The sequence below is a fragment of the Vigna umbellata genome, chromosome 4 (assembly GCF_029865625.1).
Source record: "Vigna umbellata cultivar VRB3 chromosome 4, Vumbellata_1.0, whole genome shotgun sequence".
Classification (NCBI taxonomy): domain Eukaryota; kingdom Viridiplantae; phylum Streptophyta; class Magnoliopsida; order Fabales; family Fabaceae; genus Vigna; species Vigna umbellata.
The window spans coordinates 26,468,566-26,487,740 of NC_142168.1; the positions used below are offsets into that span (position 1 = coordinate 26,468,566).

Below are 19,175 nucleotides of genomic sequence, written 5' to 3' on the forward strand. Positions count from 1 at the left end.
ACACGTGTCACACTGAAGTAAAGTACAAAATTGCATGAAATGAGTAATGATAGAATTAGAAGCAAGTTCATCAGTTGTCATGAAAATTATCAAAATTCACACTAAGCACAACTCAAGCTTAATTCATAACATATGTACTTTACTTATTTAAGAATAACCCACATTGTCTTACAAGACTGTTATACCATAAATGTTAGTTTCAAAGTAAAGCATTAAACAGTATGTATTTAAATAACAATTTAAAGAACTTGTGCTGTTAGTACATTCTAATTAAATTGACAAGGAGTATATGTTAGGATTTTTTGTGATGATGTGGAAAAGAGACAAACCTAGAAGCTTGGTTTTTTTGAACCCCACAAAGTCATTTAAACAGACTTAACATGTAAAAGTATTGGAGACACAACTACTTCTTCGTGATAAACTAAACCAAACACAGCAAGACTGATACATCAAGTTGACTTGGAATACATCAGGTTAAGAAAACTGGAGCATACATCAAGATCAACTTCATTTACAAAACAGCTGAATGAATGCCTTTGACTTTTTCTCACTCAGGCACATAGCAAGGGAAGGGAGAAGGAGAAAAACAAGCGAACAGCTTTTGCTATAGCATCATTTCTCAATCAGACACACCATTAAGCCACTACCAAAATCTAAAGAAAACCTTGCACCAGCCAGAAGATAGTTAACATGAACAACAACGCAGATAATAAGGAAAACATGTACAAAACGTTAGCCGAGCAAAACTTGCGGTTTATGCTGATATTTGGCACAGCATGAAGCAGTCCGATTCCTTCTATTCGCTTAGCAAACGAGAGATGATCTCAAAGATGTTGGTAGTTGAGTGCAGGATGACCAACGGATGACTGATTCAGTCACTACAAAGTCAAGTTGCTCACACTCACCAAGTCCAATTGTCCTGTTTCTCTTGCTGTGGATTCCCAGTACCTTGTGTCCATTCATTCCAATTGACCTTTTAGCGTCAGCAGGCTTGCGATTCGTTTCTTTAGCATCGTGTTCAATGCAAAGATGAGAATCTTGTAGCAAAAGTAACTTTCCCAAGCTAGCTTCTGCAAAAAATTGTAAACAAGATCAGACCAAGAAGCTAGGAAATAGTAAGGAAATTGTAAAAGACTTTAATGCATACCTCCAGCAATTGCATCTACATCTGACATGTTAGCTGAACACTCTAATTTACAACTCTTGTGTTCAACGACAGGAGAGGGACTGAGGAATGAAAAGCTAAGCATCGAGGGAATTGGAGAAGAGAATTCCAAACCAGAGGAATCGCCTACACTCTTGAATGAAAACCCGGCAGATAGCACACATGGCGTGACTGGTTCTTCCAAAAAAGAAGAAAATGATGATCTGCATGTGAAAGTAGGGGATTGAGCATCACAAGTAGGAGAGCCGGCGCCAAAGCTAATGTCCTGATTCCTGGACATGAAAGAAGCTGAGAATGTGCTGCCACCAACATCCCATTGTTTGCAACTTTGGATTTGATTTTCACCAAGTTGTTCTTGATTTGTTTGGTTGCTTTCCATCCAGCAATGATCTAAGCAGGGAAAGTTGAGATGAATGTTAGAAGCAAAAATGTAATTATTTTTTTTTTTCATTTCTTTCTTTTCTTATATACTTAAATAATAGAGTTTTGAACAGGCACACCATAAATGACATAATATGATGGTTTTGATACCAAAAGTAACACCTTTCAGTGTTACAGCATAATTTTAACATATTCTTAATGCTTCAGTTAAGTTATCGCATTCAATGGATACTAATGATCCTTTTATGTTCAATTTTCAATAGTAATCTACATCACAACTGAACTGTAGTTACCCTGCTTCGCCAAAATGCTCTCTTAACCAGTGTTACATGTAAACAAAACCACATCAGCAGATAGACATTAACAAGATGAAAAAGAAAGTAAACTTACCTAAAACCTCTTGGGCAGTGAGTCTTCGAGAAGGGTCTGTACACAGCATTCCCTTGATCAAATCCTTAGCTGATTCAGAAATGCGATCCCAAGGTTCCAATGGAAACTTGAGGGAAGCAGCTTTAACAGCTTCAAAAATCCGGGATTTAGTCTTCCCCCAAAACGGAGGCGTCCCACTCAACAGAATGTAAAGAATTACACCTGCACTCCACACATCAGCAGCCTGGTTATAAGCACCAGCTAATACCTCTGGAGCTATGTAGAAAGGACTCCCAACTAAACCGTGCAAACTTTGACCTGCTTAAACATATTCCAACCTTTGAAGATGAACACCACATACATTCATAGGGGCAACCAAAATCGAAAAGATTACAATCTGCAAAGGAAGAAAAGGAAAAAGTACCAGGCTTGATGTAGGTTGCTAGTCCAAAATCTGCCAATTTAATAGGAGATGAGGAGGATCTTGTTGCTAAGAGAATGTTCTCAGGCTTCAAATCTCTATGAACAACCCCGTTTTCATGACAATACAAAACCACCTGCATAAGGTGCCTGAAGATAACCCTGGCTTCAGATTCTGAAAACCATCCATGCTTCTCTAATCGATGAAAAAGCTCTCCTCCAGCACAAAGTTCCATCACCAAGTGAACAAAGCCTTCCTCTTCATAAACTGCTTTGAGATCCACAACATTGGGGTGACCGGATAGCCTAGCCATTATCTCTATCTCATGTTTTACACTCCTCAAATCATCCGAAGTAACCAACCTGTCTTTAGCAATTGATTTGCAGGCCAAAACCTCTCCTGTTAACTTGTCAGAACATGCCCTTATGACACCAAACTGTCCCCAACCCAATTGCTCGCCGAGAACGTACCGATCTTTTAGATTAGAGACTTGACTTGTCTCTAATATGGTCTCAGTCAAGGCTGCAACTTTGTAACAATTGTATGAAGTACAAGGTTCACTGTTGCTGTCGCTCTTGGCAACAGCCATACCAATTTCCTCCTCCCTCCTCAACAAACCGAGAAATATAGGTAACTATTCAATTTGCTTACCCAAAAGAACTCTTGTTGAATAGTTCAAATTTGCTCTTCCTGAGACAGAACTAACCTCTTTGGCAAAATAAAACACAGACGTCAACCTTTGATTTTTCTCACTTACAAACCAAAACACTCCATTTCAGAGTCAAAATTTTTTAGGAAACTTCACCGAGTTTATATTTGACAAAGAAAACACACAACGTATGGCAGACGATAGCATGAATCTGAACCAGTCAGAACTCGGGACCACTATTCTCCCTTTTCCAAATCACTTGATCTGCTAAAAAAAAACAATGAGACTCACATCAAACACTTCACAATAAAATTGAAAAAAAAAAACTAAACATATTCGTAGGAAAAATAAATTCTCCTTAACACCAATCACATGACTCAGATCACAAGTCACAATAATTTGAAGACTAAACCTTCCCAGCTTCAAATTTCACAACAAAAATTAGTGATTCTAAAACGAACACCCCACAAACCAAACTGGAAAAAAAAACAAACAAAAAATAATCCTTTATGCCACCAACAAAAAATTCCAACCTGAATCACCTCCATAACAGACACCCACACGATCCTCATAAACTCCAAAACGAAAAAAACGCAGCCCCAGAAGGTAAAACAGCGCAGAAAGAACAGAATAAGCGAAAACAATACAGACCCATCAGAGTCCACGAGAAACCAAACAACCCCAGATCCAAGCACGGCACAGAGGACTCACCGATTGCAAAGAGAAAGGTCAAAAAGTGGAAAAGAGGAGAGAGAAGGAGGAGAGTGAAAGAGGCCGTTGGAGCAGTGGTTGAACTCAAGGAAGAGAGAGCAACCATAGGCTCCAAAGAGGGACCTCTTGGAGGCTCACACAAACAAACACTCACAACAATAACAGTAACACCAACTTTGTAGCTGCTTTGTTTGGTTCTGTCTTTTTGAAATTGAAGGCTCTCCTCGGACGCCAACACCGACTTCTAATTCAGTTAAATCAATCCCTTCTTCTATTTCACACTCATTATTATCACCACATCCTTATTTACATGGCCAATTTTTACTTTTTAATAAATGATTTTTTACATAGCTAAGATAAAACTTGCAAAATATTATTTTTTTCCACATTTTAATTATAATATTTAACGAATTTCTGTATCAAACAAATTATCAAATTAAAAATTTAGTTATAATTAAAAAGTAATGTAACTATTACATTTTTTTTTATGTTGAAAATTGTGATATTTTATCTCATAACGTCCTGTAAATTATGCAAACTTTTCGTCACTAAATTGTGATCCCAATGGATTAGTATATAAGTCATATTTCAAATTTAATATAAAACTATCTTAATTATCGGTCACTTTAATTAAAAAAAATAGTAAAATAAATTAAAACAGTTGGACAACTGAAAATGCTAAGTAAATTTATTAATAAAAGATTATAACATGATGTTTCCATAACAAACAATTAACTACTTTCAAAACAAGTGCGTCTTTTTATATAATATTTCTTTCGCTATAAAATTTTTAAAACATTTTAATTCAAGATATGTACGACTATAATTTTCTTGGATGTGTTCTCTATTCAATTTTTTTAATCTTTGGTTGATCAAAAGTCTTGAGAACTTGTTTTGATCATGATTTTGTGATTTATAGATATTTTTAGAAGCTTTTTAAACTCAAATCAAGAATAATGTACCGTGTAGAGCTTGGTAGCATTTCTGATAAGGTAAGGGAAGTTAGTGTTTATTCTTAAATTTTAATTTACAAATATGATATTTGGTTACTTTGATGACAGGATAATTTAATTGTAATTTAGATATTTGTTATAATGTTTATTGTGTTTTGATGAGTTTAAGTGGTAATATGTTTTTTGAATGTCTGGTATAATTCTTACTTGGATTAGATTTAATCTTGTGAATGTTTGCTAGTGTGAATATTTATGGTATACGTTTGGTGTAGAGGGGAGAATTAGGAAGTAAGTTGAGTCATGGATCGTTTTGGTCTAAAAAGGAGTTATGATAGGTGAGATTTTGAAGTAAATGTTGAATGGGTTGAATTGGGTTCTTGGTTATGTCCTAGATTCATTTATCACTTGTTTGAACTTCGAGATAGGAGAATTCTCAAGTAGAATTTAGTGATTGTAAATAAAGTGTGTCTTTGTATGACTTTTTGTTCACTTAAGTGGTTTTGTCTGGTGAAGTTTCAATGGGTTAGGTATGTGCTAAAGTGGATGGTTTCAAATAAGTTGTTGGGTTATTACTAACTGGTTTAAACCCCTAGGTTGTCAATTTATGGATTAGAAAGAGTATAAGTGAGATTAGGTAGTCTAGAGTGATCAAGTTGGTTTTGGATAGCTACTTTGAGTTAAAAACATGTTTTTAAAACATTCATAGTGCCTAGGAGGTCATATTAATCAGTTAGATAGGTGTGGAGAACAATCAAAGTCAATTTAGAGATATTTCACTTTTTGGTGTGGCACTCAACAATAGTTAGTGGAGCTTGAGCTCTAGAATTGCGAGAAGTTTGGTGCCCAGCTGCAAGGGGGTGGAGCTCAAGCATCAGGAATGCGAGAGGGATAGCGCTCAGCAGCAAGGAAGTGCTCCTTAGTGCCAGTTTACTTAGCTTTTCATTTTTGTTTTGTGGTTTCTTTTAAGGATTTGATGATATTGTATGATATGTTTGATATTATTTATGGTTTTGAATGATGTCGATGTATGTTTCAAAGAGTGATAGAATAAGAGTTTCCAAGGAAAAATTCTAAGTGGTTGAATCAAGTGTTGTTAGTATGAATGTAGGAAACTCGGTTTTTGGGGTTATATTAACACTCTAATGGTTATTCATTCTCAATTAAAAAGGAGTGACACTCTAGGTGCTCCATTATGACCTAAGACGCGGAATAGGCCTACCTTGTATGTGATAGGATGAAACTCATTGGTAATAACTCTAAAGAGTAGAAAAAACCACCACAAGTGGATGACCCATTATAGTTAAACATTCATACTATATCCAGATGGTCAAGTCTAGATCCATGACATGATTAAGATGTTTTGTTAACTCTGTGTGGAGTGTGTTGTATCATGATATTTTAATATTCTATGTTTGATTCTTTTTACAACACCTTATCCTTTTTGTATGTTTCTTTGTTTGATTGTTATTTTTTATTGATTATTTGGATAATGATTATTTGGTGAGTATGTAAACAAAGAACGAAAACGTATCGATAAAGCATATATCAGGGGTGATATTCCAAATATATAGTTAGAGTATAATAATTAGTTTAATATAGTTAGTTTACGAGAAAACTTTATGTATATTTTTAGCTTTTGGAATTATAAATAATATATATATATATATATATATATATATATAATATTTTATATTTACTTAAGTTTAATTGTTCTTTTATATTTTATATTTACTCATTTTAATTGTTTTTTTATATTGATTTTATGATAGTTTTTAATAGTGTTTAAATGAGATGTTACAAAATAATATATGTATATTTTTTTTTACATTGTCTTTTCATTTTTACTATTTTTATGAAAATTTTAAAATTAAAATAATTATTTTATTAATTTTATCTTTAAATAATTGTTTTGTTTTAAATTCAATCGTTCTTTTATTTGACAACGTTTTTTTAAATTTAATTATTTTTCTATTATAAAATTACCTTTAAAATAAATAAATATTATTTACACTAAAATTATAAAAAGTTATTTGTATATAAAACAATAATAATAGTAATATTTTTATTTTTATTATAAAAAATAACATGTGGTGCATATATTTGTATTTTCAACCGCAACAACAACAACAACAACAATAATAATAATAATAATAATAATAATAATAATAATAATAATAATAATAATAATAATAATAATAATAATAATAATAATGGAGATGATACAATAAGATAAAAATCTGCAAGGTACTAGACTAAACAAATTAGCTTTGATCAATAGTCATCGTGATAAGATTAGAAAAAATAAAATTGTATTTGTAGTTTTACATTAAATTTATTGATGTATTCCAGAAAATTTAATTGATTGTTTTACAATAACCTTTTTTAAATTCACTATATGTATTATTTTACTCTAAAATTGACTGCTCAAGTAAAACAAAAATTAATTATATTTCAAACAAAAACTAAAATTCAGCCTACAAACGAAAAGTGACTGATACTATTAAAATGTATAGACGATAGACGATAGACGATAGATATTAGATTATAAGAATTAAGGATATTTTGCGCAACTTTAATTATATTAATATATTTTAGTTTTAAAATTTGAAAAAAAAATTAATATAATTTTTTAATTTAATTATGCTAAATATTGTTATGTGTTAATTGTGTTTTTCAGTTAATATTAAAATAAAATTATGTTAAATAGAATAAATAATTTATATTAAAATAAAATATATTTAACACGTTAAAAAGTTTAATATAATTAAATTTAAAAAATATATTTATTAATTTTTAAATTTTTGTAATTAAAACATGGCACTTAAATATTAATGAATTTTAAATTTAAACTAAAATTTAAAGATTAAATACAAATTTAATCTTTTTAATTAATTAAAAAATGCAGAAAAAGAGGTATTACTATATTTATAATTATTAATTTAAGTGCGATGTTTGAATTAATTAGTAGTGAAGAAAAGTAAGCAGTTCTATTACTTGTTTTTTATTTTAGAATTGATGTTTTGGAATTTAAGCTTCTTGTATTTCTAGAAAATTAGTGTTGCATTCTTTCGCAATAGAAAATTAGTGTTCTATTCCACAGTCACCAATCATTTCTATAGCTAAATACAAATTTGATCTTTTTTTAGTTTCGAGAACTTTTGACAAGTCATCACTTTCTCACAATTTATAAATGAGTTAAATATGTTTTTAGTCCATAAACTATTGGTCGTTTCTGGTTTTCGTCCCTCTTTTAAAATAAGGTATAATTTGGTCCTCATTCTTTTCGAAACGTTCGTTTTAGTCCTCGAAAACTAAACACTGTTTAAAAATTTGGTCTTCATTTAGCAACAAATGAGGACTAAAACCAAAATTTCGAGCAAACGTTTCGAAAAGAATGAGGACCAAATTATTGTACCTTACTTTGAAAGAGGGACAAAACCAGAAACGGTCAATAGTTTAGGGACTAAAAACATATTTAACCCTTTATAAATATTTAAATTAGTTTAGAGATGAAGGAATTGGTTTGAACACATGGATGATAATAAGACGAGATGAGTGTGAGTTTGACTATAAGAGAAGAGGAGAAAACACATTATTTTATGATCAACATTGTTTTAATATCCTAAGGCTTTAACATTAATAAAAAAAACCCTAATCACTACCCACAGTGAATGTCCTAGTCTCAAATACACAAAATATTGTAACTAAGAGCATCTAATGATATCTTAACAATATATAACAATTCAAATTCATTTCTTTTGTTGCTAGCACTTGTTTTTAATTATAATTATAATATCATTTTAAATATTCATAATCCTGCACATGATTCCAAAGTGTTATATACTTTATCACTTTACTAACTCATTATTTTTTTCTTTTTTTCTTTTACTACATCGATCCCTAAATAGCACTATCTCAAAAAAAATATATCATACTCTAAAATTTTAATACTTATCAAAACCCTAATTACTACGCATAATAATAAATGGGCAAATCCAAGTACATAAAATATTGTAACTAACTCAAAATATTTAGCTAATAATATCTAATGATACCTTAACAATATCGTACTATTTTTTAAAACCCTTTAATAAATTGTTTTAACTTTCAATATTTATCTTTCTTTATAAATATTAAAGTTAATTTTTTTAATAATAAAATATCCTAAAAATAATAATGAAGTGTGAGGTAGGGTATTAAAAAACATTTTCCATATGATTTAATTATTTCAAAGGTCCCTATTTGTGCAGATTTGTGTCAATTATTTTTGATAGCGCTCAATTGGGTCCCTATTTATGTAAAATTGAGTCAATAAAAGTGTTTGCCGTTAATTGTTGTGGACTACGTTAAATTTCTTGTCTAGTAGCATGCTGAGATAGTATTTAATGACCACGTGGCACGGTGTTACCTGGAATTATTTTATTTTAAGTTTAAAATAAGTTATATTTAATAAATACAGTCCTGGTAAATGAAGAGATTTAAAGCTCATAAATGTCTTAACCATTCTAAATCCAACCATAAATTAATTTCCTATATTTTTGCTTCCATAGTCAATCAATTCCATAATCTCATCAGATAGAGAAGAAGAAAACCTAAAAATGGTTGAAAAGAGTTGATCCACCCCCTCACTTCCTCTTCTCACCACTTGCTGACGCCCTCTCCCTCTTCGGCCGCCCTACACACCACCTCTCACCTCTCCTCCACCCCTAGAACCGCCTTCCTTTTCCTCACCAACTCCAACGTCACCTTCTCCCCTTTCTGGGAAACCTTCTTCTCATCCTCCCACACCCACCTCTTCAACATCTACATCCACGCCTACCCCCAAATCCAACCGCCTGACAGTGTTTTATATCTTAATGTAGATGACAACATAAAAAAACCTAAGGGAGAATTTGATCTCGATCACATGGTGGGTTAATTAGTTAATTAATATAATAATGAAAATTTGTTTTTTACTTTTCCTGCTTATGGCTTTGGCTTTTGGGTTTATGAACTTTTAGTGTGTTTTTATTGATAAGAAAGAAATGAAAAAAAAGAGCCAATTTTTCTTCTGTGATAATTTATCTCTTAGTGCTTAATTGGTTGATTTATCTCTGCACTTGATTATTGAATTCCTTTGGTAGTTTTGGCTCTGGGTTTAACGGGTTTTGCTCTAGATCGCTGCTGTGGTCACCCAATTCTTCACGCACGCCACATGTTTGTAAATTTGTCTCAATGGTACTATCCTCTCTCCACTGCCACCCTATTCCTTACACTGTGATAACCCAACGCCATACAACACCTTTCTCATTCTCTTTCTCTATCTTTTCCACCTTCAAATTCTCCTCCACTCTCTCATCTTCCACTTCCGCCACTCACCACCCTTTCCCCCTCGACTTCTCCCCCTCCCAACTCCTCGACCTCCTCTGCAACCAACACTGTGCAATGTCTCGATGATGGTTTTGATTCAACTCAGAAGACTATGCTTCAGGAGCTACCCACAGTGCACTTCACAGCTAAAAATTTACCGATTCCATCGAAAAACCACTGATAGATGACCCCAAAATCATAAAACCAAATTTCATCCACAACTAATTTCTCACTATAACCCTATTTTCTCCCAATTTCAAACCAGAACAACAAACCCACGAAAAACCCTATTTTCTCCAATTTTCTCGCACACTCAAAATTTGATCTCAAAATACCAAACTTAATCCTAATACGTTTTAATTTCATTTCCAGTAATAAATATATTGTTCTATTTTTATTAAGTTAACCACATTTTAAAACGTAATGAGTTGTTACTGTGTCACGTCGTTATTAAATACTATTTCAGCATGCCACAACTCAAAAAAACGTTGGACTTTATTAACTTAATTTTACATAAATAGACACATAATTAAACATTTCTAAAATCCGAAATAACATTTCATATAAATATAAGAAAAGCTCATGTTATGGATAAATGTAGTTTCCACACTGTGGCGGGTCATACTCAGGTCAATTCCGTAATTCTATGTCTTTAGAAAGCACTGCTTACGTACGTGTAGTTCCCAAACTCTTTCCCGATTCATTAGACCGCACCAAATTTACGTCTCTCTAACGAACCCTAATCTCATCAATTAGGGTTTCTATTTCCCACGAGCTTCACTTCACTTCACTCCCGCTTGATGATCACGCTATACATTCCCCTACCCTCCCAATATTTCTGAATTTCACTCGCGCATGCTCCAATCTTTTCCCCAATCACAACCCTCCCTCGGTTTTTATTCCAATTGCACAGGGAGATAATCAAAAGCTCTTCACAATTTCATTCCCCCTCTCCCTTTCAATCCCGATTAACTCGATCAGATAAACGCACTCTAATCACAGACTCTAGCTCGCTCGATCATGGACGTGGATGGGGGCACCAAGCGTGTGTACAACCGTCTCGGCGGGGACGGGAAGCACCAGAAAGTGTGTTTCCACTGGCAAGCGGGCAAGTGCAATCGCTACCCGTGCCCTTTTCTGCACAGCGAATTGCCCGCATCTTCCCACTCCAACGGGGCCTCCTCGAAGCGTGCGTACGACAATTCGGGCTTATCGGGATTCTCGGGCCAGCGCGGACGCCCCAATTTCAACAACACGTGGGGCCGTGGCGGGGGGCGCGGAGGCGGCGGCGGTAGAGGGGTGGTGGTCAAGGCGGAAAAAGTTTGCAATTATTGGATTCAGGGGAATTGTAGTTATGGAGAGAGGTGTAAATTCCTTCACTCTTGGAAAGTGGGAGACGGGTTTTCTTTGCTGACACAGCTCGAAGGGCATCAGAAGGTACAAGATAGATTCTATTAAATATGGGATTGGCACCGCTGAAGATAGCGGTAAAGAAAGTAATCTCAATTAATTTTAAACTAAAAAAGGAATCTTAATGTTGATTTGTTGTGTATGTGCGCGTAATAGTCTGATTACTTTACTGATATCGGTTTCTTATCCATGTGAATGTAATATTGACCGTTGATTTAGTTTACTCTATAAAGTGAGTTGCTCAGCTTGGAGGAACTGCGTCCTATACCATATATTATAAAGTATAGACTCTTCTTGATACTGAAAAGTTTTAAATCACGGTTGTGATTGCAGTTTTGTTTGATCCTTGATGTTGTGAGAAATTCCATAGAAATGTGGCTTAGCTGTGGTGACTTTGGACCTTTCAAGCATGTCCTTGACATCGTATTTATCGTTGGATTCTACGATGTCAGTGTGATTATAATTCTAATTGTGTTTTAAATGGTGGTTGTGTGGCTGCATATGTAGGGTTAAGTGTGAACTGAGCCCGGGTTAATGTAGGCTTTGTGAAATGTTGATATTTGATAACACGTTTACTAGTGTGTGTTTCTGTTATTGAAGTTGATGGTATGGGTCTTGGTTTTGTTGAATGAACAGGCTGTGAGCGCAATCGCTTTTCCCTCTGGTTCAGATAAGCTGTATACTGGAAGCACTGACGAGACGGCAAGGATTTGGGACTGCCAGTCTGGAAAGGTGGTAACTATCAGTGTTTTGCTCTGTTTTGTAATGCCAATTGACTCAATTTTAAATTTACATACAACTTCTCATTTCCCGCAGTTGTGAATAATAGATATAGAACATGGTGCCTGAGAGATGATATCTCTCAGAAGATCTAATTATTTATATAAATTAAGGGTCTGAACCAGAACTATAAAAGGTAGACCAAAACTCTACACGTGGAACTCTATGTGACTGACAGTTATAAACAACATACAACTTTTATGAAGTTGTGCAAAATACAATAATAACCTTTTCTAACTCTTCCTCTCAAGCTGGAGCATATAGGTTGTATGCACCAAGCTTGGAAACACAAAGACCTCTCAAAGTCTTAGAGCATTCACAAGTAGATCATTATTGGAGTTGATATATTCATTACTAATTTACTTGGACAACAATTTCTCTTGAACAAATGACAAGCAATTTCTTTGTGTCTGGTTCCTTATTGAACACGTGATTAGAGACAATATGAAGTTCTGCTTGATTATCACTGTACAATTCATCTTTTGAATCTCACAAGACTTCAGCTTGTGGATAATTTGTTTGATCTACCCAAGTTCACAAGTGATCGATGTCGTTGTTCTGTGTATTTCCTTTATCTTCATACCATAATCCTTGTCCTTCTTCTTTTTTAAGGTATATGTTAATGTGAACCACAACATTATAGTGGGCATCACGATGAACTTGCATGGATTGACCATCAACATTAACAAAATAGTTGTTAGGTCTAGTGATGGTGAAAAAAAGGAGCTTCACAACAATGCTTCTATATCTCCTGGATTTGAAAAAGGTTTTCCTTATTTTATCGTTAACATGGATATGGGTCCATATGATTATAAAAACGAGCTTCATAACAAGGCTTCTATATCCTTGGAGTAGGATAATTTCTTTATTACTTTCAAGTTTGATTTTGTTTGTTTGTACAAATCAAAGCATGTAGTATTCTGTCTCTTTAAAATGATTACAATTGACTTCAAGCTCCTCTTCTCTCTATTTTGTTTTCAAATTTCAATGTGTGAAGTAAATATTGTATTTTTCTTTACTTCTTATAGGTTCCTTTTGAGGTTGTTGAAGAGGTGAGATTGATTTTGGTTTTCTTTTTCCTTGTTCCTTTGCAGTGTGTAGGTGTGATCAATCTCGGTGGTGAAGTTGGTTGCATGATCAGTGAAGGCCCCTGGGTTTTTGTTGGGATACCCAATTCTGTCAAGGTAGGAAAGAGCAATAGGCATCTCTTTTGTTTTTCTCATATTTTGTACCATGTAATTTTCAAATAAAATACATCTCTATAATTTAGTGAAATGTTTTTTCTATGGTATGTTCTTTTCACTGCTCGTTACATAACTGATGTTCTTTTGGTTGATGACATTGGTGCTACAGGCCTGGAACACTCAAAATTTAATGGAGCTAAGTCTAAGTGGCCCAGTCGGACAAGTTTATGCTCTTGTTGTAAACAATGATATGCTCTTTGCTGGTACACAGGTAATTATTTTCTTTATCTTTGACAACGATTTGTTTTGTTCAAGTCATGATTTATTTTTTTCACCCAGTAAGTGGCCCTGATTTCAATTCTGATTATCTTTATGGTGCTTGGGATCTGTTGGATGAGATGAAAAAGTGCATCTTACAATTGTATGGATTAAACTTTTTAGTGTTTCATCTTACAATAATGTTAGGGAACTAAAAGTGTGGCACTACAGATGGTAGTGTTTAGGTTAATTTTAGGGCTGATGGGTGAGGCTGACATAGGGCAATGAAGGCATTAAAGGAGAAACATTTAATAAGACTATTTGCCTTTTACCTTGCCATTGATACAATTTTGTAAGTGCAATATTTTTGGAGAAAAATAACTAGGAGAATCAGTGAGGTATGTCTGGTAGTGGGGCCTTGTAGGGAAAGGGAAGGGAGAGAATTAATATTTTTTTAAAATTAAGAGTTATATGTTACTTATTATTATTAAAAGAATCAGAAGATTTGATCATTTAGTTTCTGATATTCTATCGTTTTATATCTTTCCTTTTTTTTATAAAAATGAAAATATTAATTAAAAATGGAAAATTCTCCTTTTTTCTTTTCCCCAAATTGCACTCCTATACATACCTTAACTGTCAGTTTGTTTGCCATGAAAAGAGAATAAATGCTTTGAAGAGCACTGCTTTTGAAATTTGCAATTGGTTTGGCAAAAAGGAATTAAGAAGAAATGAACTGAAAGTATGTTACTCTTCATTTTTTCTTAAATAACTGAAGAATTCCCTGAACAGGCATTGAGAGAGTTTTTTAGTTGATTTCTTCTTTTTCTATGAACAGTTTTATTTTATTTTATGAAGAAATATGTATATAATACTAAATAATAGTAATAGTAACAATAATATTTATTTTATTTTATTTTCTCTTTCTTTTCTTTTATATTCTCTTTATTTCTTTTCAACCAAACAACTTCAATTTTTAGTCATTTCTTTCTCTTCCTTGCTTTTCTCTTTCACTCAATTTCTTTTCTCTCTAACCAACATAGCATAAAGGAAATGAATGGAAAATGAAGGACGATAGGATTGTAAATAGTAAATAATTATCTCATAGCACAAGTCTTATGATGTAAAGGATTGGATTGGAGCTTTATAGCACTGACTACTTGCTAATAAAACAACCCAGATTAGTCTTTTAGGCCATAAGAAGTTCTGTCTAATGCCTAGTGGCGCTTGCGCATGAGGTGTGACAATTGTTTTTAAGCAATTGTCAGCTGGATATGTGGAATATTCCTGATTGCTGGTGGATATCTTGGCTTGGACTATAGGCCATTGGTTATGCCTAAGGAGGATTAATTCGTGATGCGGAGACTTGATACCTTGAATCTCATTATTTATGTGAAGGGTTGTGTTATGATCTCAAAGCATTAACTATTAAGGTAGTTGGATGGCTTTTAACTCCTAAACAATGAATCAATTTATGCTTGTGTGATCTTGGGAAATATTTTCAATGAAACTCAATCAAACATCTTTCAAAGCCCATTGTATTTTTTTTTATTATTGAAAATGAGAACAGAACACCGAAGAAAAAGTTCTGACTTGTCTACACATTTGGAATACCATTTTAATTTTTAATCTCTAATGAAATAACTTCTATTGCAGGATGGATCTATATTGGCATGGAAGTTTAATGTAGGTAACAACTGCTTCGAGCCAGCTGCATCACTTAAAGGTCATTCTCGTGGTGTTGTTTCACTAGTTGTTGGTGCTAATAGACTTTACTCTGGGTCAATGGACAATACAATAAGAGTAAGTTTTATGTGTGCTCTTTGTCACGTGTCTTGTCTGTTTTCTTTGGACACTTTTTAAGCAATGTTATAATAGGGTTTGGTTTGTTAATTTGACACATTGCTTCCAATTGGTTGTTGTCCTTCAGGTATGGAACCTTGAAACCTTGCAATGTATACAGACACTAACAGAGCACACATCTGTTGTGATGTCTGTTCTCTGCTGGGAACAATTCCTTTTATCTTGTTCCTTGGACAAAACTGTGAAGGTTGGTTTTGCAAAATTTACTTGCTGTATATGTATTGACTACATGTAAGTTCTGCAATTATTATTTGATTTCTGCAGGTATGGTATGCTACAGAAAGCGGAAACTTGGAAGTGACATATACTCACAATGAGGAACATGTATGAATTCTATTATTTACTTTTCCCTTGGACATTTGATTTATTATACTATGATGTTTGAAATGTTGATATCTCATATTTGTGTGGAATCAATTCTTAGTTCAGCAATCAATGATCCAGCCACAACTCCTCTTGAACTGAACTCAAATTTTCACAAGATGTATGTGGTCTAGAAAATATAAAAAATGTGCCTAAGTTTCCGATCATGAAAATGACTCTGGGTAGTTTTGCTTTTGCATACAACTGGATAGGGACTTGATCAGAAAGGGGCATATATATGTTGTAAGCTTTCCTTGGTGATAATACTATTCTAAATATTTCAATCCTCAAAAATAACGAGGCCTCAAGACAAAAAAGTGACTTGAATGTTGATATAGTAACTCTTTCAAAGCATGCTTGTGTGGAGCATATGTAATAAGTGTTAAGCCATAGGGGAAGAAGTTTTGGAGCTGTACTGAAAAACTCAAGTCCCTCGATGACTAGAGATAGTGTAAAATACAATGTATAAGTAGGGTAGGAACAATCCTCATATTATAAATTGGCTTTGTAGGGTTGAGTTAAGTATAAATCATTTTTGTAAGATGGTGTCAAAGCCCATTATAGATTTCATTAAAAGGGATAAATAGGGGAAATCCTTACATTACCAATCAGTTTTGTGAAGTTAAGCTTAAACCAATTTGAAAGATGATATCTCAGTCAATCTTACTGTTAGAATATTTACCTTATTTATCATTGTTGGAGTATTTATCCTATTTATCATTGTTAGAGTACTTACCCTATTTATCATTATTGTATCAGAAGTTCCCTATTTTGTATTTGAACTTTCTTATATATAGAATGAGAGTGGGAGGGATATTTCAAGCCTTCTAGAATTATTTTACAGTTTCAATCTCAAGTCTTACATCCATTGAAAGAAGTACGATTTATAAATATGACGCTCACCATATTTCCACATACCAAGAGTAAGTGTCGGAAAGAAGCACCATCTCTTCTAATCCTTTAACCCAATATATTACTTATGAGAAAAAGGGTACCAAAGTAAATAGAGGGGGAGGGCAGTCCAATATTTGTAAGTATTTTATATATTGTAATTAGAAGAATCTAGGAGGGTGAGGACATAGCCCATGCCTGTCCCCCCTGCATCTGTTACCGCTGCATTACTCCACTCCACCTACTTTCTATTTTTTCGTGCACTCATTTGCTGCATTATTATTTTCAAGGTTTATTACTTTTTTGTTATAATATAACTGTTTCTTTCACTGAATAAAAATGAAAACGAAATGGAGTTATTATTTTTTCATGGATGTATATTTAGATATCCTTAACAGTAATTACTTGCACTTGAAATTTGGCTGCTGGGATTTGTTGGTGTGTGATGTTGTGGTGGCTTTCATTATTCTGACGATGTTTTATATGTGTGCAGGGCATACTTACCCTATGTGGGATGCATGACTCACAAGGCAAGCCCATTTTGTTGTGTGCTTGCAATGATAACACTGTGCGCCTCTATGATCTGCCATCGTAAGTAGTTGATTTCCTGTTCATGCTCTCGTTTGGTTCTCTTATCTCCACTAGAGTACAAACCACTAAAATAATTGCCCAATCTGGTTCTCTACAAAACTGAATTATATGGTTTTTACTTCTATATGTTGCAAGTGGAATTAATGACTTGCATAATAAATTAAGCTTGTTTTTTTAATACATCCAAATGATACCCAAACCAGTTATCATGTCATATTAAAATGAGTAACAGAGAAATACACACAATGCATAGAATAAATTTCAATTCTAGAGAAATAAGAACATATATGTCTGTTTGTACTTTGTGGTGGAAATAAAGTTTACTTCGTATTCATACTCATTATTCAATGTTTGCCCCATTTCTGTTCAGATTTGCAGAGAGGGGTAAGATATTAACTAAACAAGAGGTACGAGCGATGCAGATAGGGCCTAACGGCATATTCTTCACCGGAGACGGTACTGGTGAAGTAAGAGTGTGGAATTGGTCAGCGGAGACAACCGCTACCGTCCAATAAAGTGACATTTACAATATGTTCCGTTTCAATGTTTTACTAGTTTCTTCTGGTCTTCCTTTTTGTAATCGTTTTAGCTGCAAGAAGGGAATTAAGGCTGAGGTCGGGAAGAGGCAGAAAAGGAGAGGTAAAGGGATTGTATGTAATTTAAGTTTGCGGAAGTAGTCTTGCGTTTAGAATCTGAGCTTTGGTTTTAGTGTTGAGTGGATATCCTTGGCGCAAAGCTGTGCTCAAGTAGGGCTTTTTCTATTGATGCTTGTAACATTTTGTGAATTCACAACATTATTTAGCATTATTCCTTAACACTTCCATATGCGTATACATACCGAATAAACGTTTGTTACTTGTCATTTACAAGTAACTGGTCTTCTTTCATCTGCTGTATTATTTTTCTGGTGATCATGAGCTTGACGAAATATGAACACGATAACTGTTGTTTTCTCTTTTATTTGTATAATTAGGAGGTATAGTCCCTTCTTACTCAGTCGGTGTATTTTTGGAGTAAACTGGTGTCTTTAGTTGTGATTTGATGTTCATTTGCAGATTGGATTGTATGTGTCAAAGCTGATTGTGTTAATTTGTGTATCTTAAATTGTAGTTATCTTTAATTTGTTTCCTCTTATTAATTATAATCTTTCTTCCTGGTTTTGAAGCCATAATTGTAGTACCAATTACTTTTGCTATTATTATGTTGAGAGCAGTAGAGTGGAAGAAATGAGGAAAATATTTCAAAAACTGTTACAATCGTTTTTCTCAAATCAAATGTGTGCTAATTAAGCCAACAAATCATTAATGTCAACTTTAAAAATAAAATAAATTATTTTTTAAATTAGAAAACTTCTAAAATTACTTGTAAGTTTAAGGAGTGAAAATAATTGTCAATTTTAAGGTCAAATAAAATTTATTAGACTTTAAATATTAATTTCAAATTTGGAGAATTACCACTATTTTATTTAAATTTTAGAAACTACAAAATTATTTTAAAAAAAAATTAAAAAGTAACTTTTCCTATTATAATTTTAGTGAAACATGCGATTCTTAACATGAATGTTGCTAATGATGTCAACTGGTGTGACATTATTAATAATGTGAAAAGAAATAACAATATTCTCAAATAAAGAATTCAAAATAAAAAATTAAAATTTAAAAGACTAATGCTATGTTTGTTTTTGGGAGAATACTGTTGTGGAAATAAAAGCAAGTGCTCCTTTAGTTTGTATTTAGTGATTTTCAGAAAAAAGAGAAGACGAATTTATAAGACATGAGTGTTTCAGCTAACCCTAAACAATGTGAAGAAATAAGAAAAAAGCTATATGAAAAACAAA

General features: G+C 33.3%; 2 protein-coding genes across 7 annotated transcripts; one reads left to right on the forward strand and one right to left on the reverse strand.

The window, feature by feature from the left end:
• Positions 1-442: 442 nt before the first annotated feature.
• PEPKR1 (phosphoenolpyruvate carboxylase-related kinase 1) lies at positions 443-3,914 on the reverse strand. Of its 6 annotated transcripts, none has more exons than XM_047320985.2 (5): positions 3,697-3,914; positions 2,340-3,249; positions 1,937-2,233; positions 1,148-1,555; positions 443-1,070 (listed from the first exon to the last, which is right to left on the reverse strand). In XM_047320985.2, the coding sequence occupies exons 2-5, from the start codon at positions 2,923-2,925 to the stop codon at positions 805-807; spliced, it is 1,557 nt and encodes a 518-aa protein (XP_047176941.1). In that variant the 5' UTR covers positions 2,926-3,249; positions 3,697-3,914; the 3' UTR covers positions 443-804. The 6 variants fall into 6 exon arrangements, with proteins under 6 accessions (XP_047176941.1, XP_047176940.1, XP_047176942.1 ...); XM_047320984.2 differs by having other exon boundaries at positions 2,340-3,252; XM_047320986.2 differs by having other exon boundaries at positions 3,637-3,914.
• A 6,765-nt stretch (positions 3,915-10,679) lies between these two features.
• On the forward strand, positions 10,680-18,392 carry LOC124844120 (zinc finger CCCH domain-containing protein 48-like). Its single transcript, XM_047320991.2, has 9 exons — positions 10,680-11,435; positions 12,045-12,140; positions 13,283-13,372; positions 13,542-13,643; positions 15,287-15,433; positions 15,561-15,680; positions 15,758-15,817; positions 17,241-17,338; positions 17,709-18,392. Exons 1-9 carry the CDS (start codon positions 11,019-11,021, stop codon positions 17,851-17,853), a joined length of 1,275 nt encoding a protein of 424 aa, XP_047176947.1. The 5' UTR covers positions 10,680-11,018; the 3' UTR covers positions 17,854-18,392.
• The last annotated feature ends 783 nt before the right edge of the window (positions 18,393-19,175 follow it).

What these genes read in the sequence shown, in the direction of transcription:
- PEPKR1 (XM_047320985.2), bottom strand. Translation starts at nt 2,925, where the DNA reads ATGGCTGTTGCCAAGAGCGACAGCAACAGTGAACCTTGTACTTCATAC. An exon ending in AGCAACCTACATCAAGCCTG is followed by an intron (nt 2,234 to 2,339) that starts GTACTTTTTCCT and finishes ATGTTTAAGCAG; the next exon opens with GTCAAAGTTTGCACGGTTTA. An exon ending in TGTAGATGCAATTGCTGGAG is followed by an intron (nt 1,071 to 1,147) that starts GTATGCATTAAA and finishes AATTTTTTGCAG; the next exon opens with AAGCTAGCTTGGGAAAGTTA.
- LOC124844120 (XM_047320991.2), top strand. Translation starts at nt 11,019, where the DNA reads ATGGACGTGGATGGGGGCACCAAGCGTGTGTACAACCGTCTCGGCGGG. An exon ending in GGGACTGCCAGTCTGGAAAG is followed by an intron (nt 12,141 to 13,282) that starts GTGGTAACTATC and finishes GTTCCTTTGCAG; the next exon opens with TGTGTAGGTGTGATCAATCT. An exon ending in CCTTGGACAAAACTGTGAAG is followed by an intron (nt 15,681 to 15,757) that starts GTTGGTTTTGCA and finishes TGATTTCTGCAG; the next exon opens with GTATGGTATGCTACAGAAAG.